The sequence below is a fragment of the Salvia miltiorrhiza genome, chromosome 4, assembly GCF_028751815.1.
Source record: "Salvia miltiorrhiza cultivar Shanhuang (shh) chromosome 4, IMPLAD_Smil_shh, whole genome shotgun sequence".
In the NCBI taxonomy this organism is placed as follows: domain Eukaryota; kingdom Viridiplantae; phylum Streptophyta; class Magnoliopsida; order Lamiales; family Lamiaceae; genus Salvia; species Salvia miltiorrhiza.
In genome coordinates, this window is record NC_080390.1 from 15,352,819 (window position 1) to 15,357,902 (window position 5,084).

A 5,084-nucleotide genomic window follows, 5' to 3' on the forward strand; every position below is an offset into this window, starting at 1 on the left:
ACACGGACAAACCAAACGACTAACTCAACAGACAACTGCAGCCAAGAATCATCAAACACTAGCAACAAAACCTACTGCCAATTCAAATTGTGCAACTCACAATCGATCTTCAACTTCCAAATCAAGAAGAGGAAATATCAAACAAGTGTTTTTATTGTCTATCCAGTCCAAATTAAGCAACAACAAATTCCTCTCAAGATTCACTCTTCTCTCAAAGATGTATTTGGAAATTCACACTCAAGAAGGAAGATCCAATCGGTCGTGATATGTCGTGGTCACATAGTAACTCAAAAAGGACTTTTCTCATTGGTTATAATGGGGCTAAGGACTATCAATGATGTAGGCAAGATCCTATGGGTCCTAAGCTCAAACATTGAAGATCAAGTATTGTGCATATTAAAATCGAATCACATCCAAAAACACTAAGCATACGAGGAACAAACACTAACTCATCCTTGGGCAACAAGATCATCACAATCAACTGCATGCTCAACTAATTCAACTTGGTGCATTTTTTTCTTTTTTTCTTCTTTTTTCTCTTTTTTTTTCCTTTTTGTTTTTTTTTTTCAGCACCTTTTATTCACATATTTCAAACCACATACAGAGAATCATTTCACAATTCAGCTCAGTACAGAAAAACTTAGCCCAACCATCAACAATAGTCCCTGTTTGGCCAAACAGATCGTTCCTCCACGGTTCAGAACAGTTTTCAGCATGGATTCTGTTTGGGCAGACAGATGCAACTTCCTCCAGAATTCAAATAGGATGTAATTCAATTCAAACATGCACAATAGGGTCAAAGAGAGAGTCCAAAATAGGCCTTGGCTAATTATTTTAGTGACTAACAAGAACAAAAAGGTTCAAAGCTTCAAACGAGGTTCACTAGGGGTTAATGTTCAGGTAGGAATTCAAAAGCAGGCCAAAAGGCTACCCTAGTGCCTTCTATCATGCATCACCAATGACTCACAACATATCACAACTTCATGAATAACAAACCACTCAAAAAGAAAATTAGTAGAGAGTGCACTACTCTAATAAGCTCAATTCTCACTTATATGTGGCTTTTTACTCATTGTTGCTCTTATTTGTCATCCCAAATTTCATCCAACAAAAACACAAAATTTTCAATCTCAAAATCTCAATTCTCAAGTATCAAATCTCAAGTTCATCACATAACTCAACCGGGCAGCATGCTTATCACTAATATTTCAACAACACAAAGCTCAAGACTCACAAAACGACATAAAACAGACTCAACCTAAAACAAACTCAAAGATGCCCCCCTCACACTTAGATTTTGCTTGCCCTCAAGCAAACAAAATAAAGTATAAGCAAAGGAGCAACAAGACACACAACGGAAAGAGAAAGACAAAGACATAAACGAAACAAGACAAGATAAGGAAGGAAGTCACCGTGTACGCTGCTGCCTCATCTCCTGTCGAATGGTGGCGCTCAAGTTCGCAATGCTCTCCTGTAGGGCTCCCCCGTTCTTTTTTTTTATAACTGAAACATAACAAAAATTAAAATTAAGGAAGGGAAACTAAGAAACTGATAGAAAAACTTAACGAAAATAAAGAAAGAGAAAGGCAAAACAGGAAAATAAAAGGGAAAGAAAATCGGGTTGCCTCCCGATAAGCGCCATTATTTAAAGTCTTTGGCTAGACTTCTCAAATGCTCAAAACGTGCCCGAAAGCAACAGCGAAACAGACTCCGCTGGAACCAAAGAAGAGGCATCATAGTACGGCTTCAAACGTTGTCCGTTCACGGTGAATATCTTAGCCGTGTCTAAACTACGAATCTCAAACGCCCCGTCTGGCAAACAGACTGTATCACGAAGGGGCCAATCCACTTCGTCTTCAATTTTCCGGTCATCAACCGCAGCTTTGACTGGAACAAAAGTACCTTTTGGCCGACTGTAAATGTCTTTCCTTGCAAGTTCTTGTCATGCCACATCTTGGTGCGATCCTTATACCACATCGCGGCGTCATAAGCTTCAAGACGAAGCTCATCCACACACTTATCTTTTAAGTCGGGTGGTTCCACATCAAAATGCAGATTTCTGTCGCGTGGCTTCCGTTTGGGCAAACAGTCCGTATGTCCAGAACCTGCAAGTTTCGGGTCAACATGAAGAAATTTGTCCTGCACAGATTTAGTCTCAAGATGTTCTTGGACAAAAGGGTCAGTAACATTAGTGGCACAAACAGTTTTAACAGCATGGGGACTTTTCATGGTATCATCAATGTTGAAAGTAAACTTTTCTCCATGATAATCCAAACAAATAGTACCACTATAAACATCAATGACTGCCCTAGTGGTCCTTAAGAAAGGACGACCTAACAGAACACCAGCTGACTCCTTCGACTGCATACCACTCATTTTTACCACATAGAAATCAGCAGGATAAACAAAATTATTCACTTTCACAAGGACATTTTCAAGCAAACCTTCAGGGTGCACACATGATCCATCGGCTAACTGAATCACAACTTTAGTATCTACCAACTTCACACCATTTAAACTATTATAAACAGCTAAAGGCATGACATTAATAGAAGCTCCTAGATCACACATAGCATGCTCAATCTTAGTATCACCGATGTAACATGGCAGAGAAAACATACCTGGATCCTTGCATTTGGGCGGCAACTCTTTTCGTATCACTGCTGACACGTTCTCGCTCATCACAATTTTTCCAGATTTCTTAGACTTTCCAGCGATGAAGTCCTTCAGAAACTTGCTCAGCTGAGGGAGTTTGAGTGTTTGGAGGAAAGGAAGATTAATCTCTAACTTCCCAAATATCCTCATGAAATCCATTAGCTCTTCCTCCGGCTTCTTCTTTGCTAACCTCCTAGGAAAAGGAACAGGTATCTCGATCTCGGGATCATGTAGACTCGAAGGTTTATGAACCTTAGACTGCTCACCCTTAACCACTTTGTGCTCTGTTTCTTGTTCTTTCTGCCCAGCTGTCGGATCACTGGTCTGTTTGGCCAAACCGAACTGTTCTGTATTCTGGATTGCAGAATCCACCTTGCCTCCAGAATTTTCGAATTTTTCCACGCTGAATTTGACTCCACAATTCTTGCTCGGACACTCCTTTGAATTCTGGGTTGTGGGCTCACTCAACTCCTTGCCACTCCTCAAAGTGATCATACTAACGTTCTCCCTCGGATTCAATTGGACTTGAGATGGTAACTTGCCTTGATGGCCCTTGAGTTGATTCACGGACGTTGCAAGCTGAGACACTTGACGAGCCAACCCTTCGATCTGAACCCTTTGCTCTGTTTGAGACTGTTGAAGTTTTAGCACCGCTTCATTGGTTGTTTGCAAATTATTTTGCAACAATTGTTGTGAGCCAATCAACTCTCTCATCATCTCTTCAAGAGCTTTTCCTTGATTTTCTTGTGGAGGTGATGGTGCTTGTTGGAATCCTCTTTGATGAGGCGGTCTATAGCCTTGCTGCTGCTGCTGCACTTGATTGCTTTGGTCTCTCCAACGATCATTAGGGTGATCTCTCCACGGCGCATTGTAGTTGCTCGAGTAGGGGTCTCGTTTGGGCAAAGGGTGCAGTGGATCAGAACAACTGTAAAAGTTGTGAGACGAGTTTACTTGGGCTTGAAGATCTCTGTCGCCCCCAGCGCATTGCAAACTTGTATGGCCAAAGTTACCACACGCTCCACATGGTTTTTCTGTCGGTTGTCCAGCATTTGCCACCTTCTCCACCACAGTACTTAGCAATCTTTCCATTCTACCCATCCTCTCTTCAAACTTATCCTCAAAGTCTGACGAACTTGCTTGAGCAGCTTTCTTGAGCAGTTGGATGCGCGGTTCCTCATACTCTCTCGTGGCCTCCACTAAGTGTTGAATCAACCGTTTTGCTTCACTAACAGTATTTTGAGAAAATGCTCCTCCACTTGATGAATTCACCAAATTTTTGGTATCTACCGTCATCCCTTGGTAGAAGTATTGCAGCAAGTCGCCCTCAGAAAACTTGTGGTTTGGACAGCTATCCACCAACCTCCTGAATCGAGTCCAGTATGTGCTCAGTGACTCATCGTACTCCTGCTTCACTCCACTAATTTCTTTTTTCAGCGCATTCGTCTTGGTGGGAGGGAAAAAATGCTCCAGGAATAGCTTTTTCATCTCCGCCCATGTAGTGATAGAATAAGGTGAAAGACTCGCGAACCAAGAGTTCGCCTCTGCTGTCATGGTGAAGGGAAAGGCAGCTAGTCTGAAGTGTTCCTCCGTAACTCCAGTGGGGCGTTTCTGGACCTTGCAAATTTTGATGAATTCGCTCAAGAAATTGTATGGATCTTCTCCCTTCTTGCCATAGTACTTTGGGAGAACATTAAGCAGTCCAAGCTTTATCTCAATACCGGTAGCAGCTGCCGGCATCCGGATCGGAGTTGGGGGGTCATCAACTTCGTGGCTGGAGAGGTCGCACAGCCTAGGATCGTAAGCCATGTCGCTCTCAGTACTTGCGACAGAAATCGAGTCGGTTTCCTCTTCACAGTCTGTGTTTGCCTCTGAATCAGGGTCTGTTTGGGCAAACGGATCCTCTGCAGCAATCTGAACTTCAGGTTCAGACTTGAAAAACGTTTCTGTCCAGTCAGACGGAGCAATTTTCGAGCCTTCCAGACCTTGCAGCTTCCTCGCCGTGGCCTCCTTCTTCAATCTCTTCGCGGTTTTCTCGATCTCAAAATCGTAGAGGAGATTCGGCTTAGAAGATCTGCTCATAAACAAAGAAAATAAAAAAAAGAAAAAATAGACAAAGGGAAAAGAATTAATTAACACCGCTCCCCGGCAACGGCGCCAATTTGGTGGACGTCGTATACCACCAAATAATTCCTGCAGAATTATCAAAACAAATTAGTATGATGATAAGCAGGGTCGATCCCACAGAGAGCAGGTAAAATCATTCAATTCCCTAAAATCTATAATTTTTGGTGATGCCACCACGCCTTAATTTGAGAAAATATTAATTAAACTAAGAAAGCAAATTAAATCAAATAAAAATAACTCTTGAATTAAATCAATAAAAAGGAAACTCGGCTCGAATAAATCCACACTAATTCAAAGCTCTGATC

At 42.0% G+C, this 5,084-nt stretch overlaps 1 protein-coding gene across 1 annotated transcript; it reads right to left on the reverse strand.

Annotated features, from left to right (window-relative positions):
* Positions 1-1,615: 1,615 nt before the first annotated feature.
* Positions 1,616-4,224, reverse strand: LOC131019797 (uncharacterized). Its single transcript, XM_057948381.1, has 2 exons — positions 2,622-4,224; positions 1,616-2,105 (listed from the first exon to the last, which is right to left on the reverse strand). Exons 1-2 carry the CDS (start codon positions 4,204-4,206, stop codon positions 1,786-1,788), a joined length of 1,905 nt encoding a protein of 634 aa, XP_057804364.1. The 5' UTR covers positions 4,207-4,224; the 3' UTR covers positions 1,616-1,785.
* Between the last annotated feature and the right edge of the window lie 860 nt (positions 4,225-5,084).

Excerpts from the sequence above, each read along its gene's own strand:
- LOC131019797 (XM_057948381.1), bottom strand. The coding sequence starts at position 4,206 with ATGACAGCAGAGGCGAACTCTTGGTTCGCGAGTCTTTCACCTTATTCT. Across the intron at positions 2,106-2,621 it reads GCCCAAATGCAAGGATCCAG|GTTCTGGACATACGGACTGT; the intron begins GTATGTTTTCTC and ends CGAAACTTGCAG.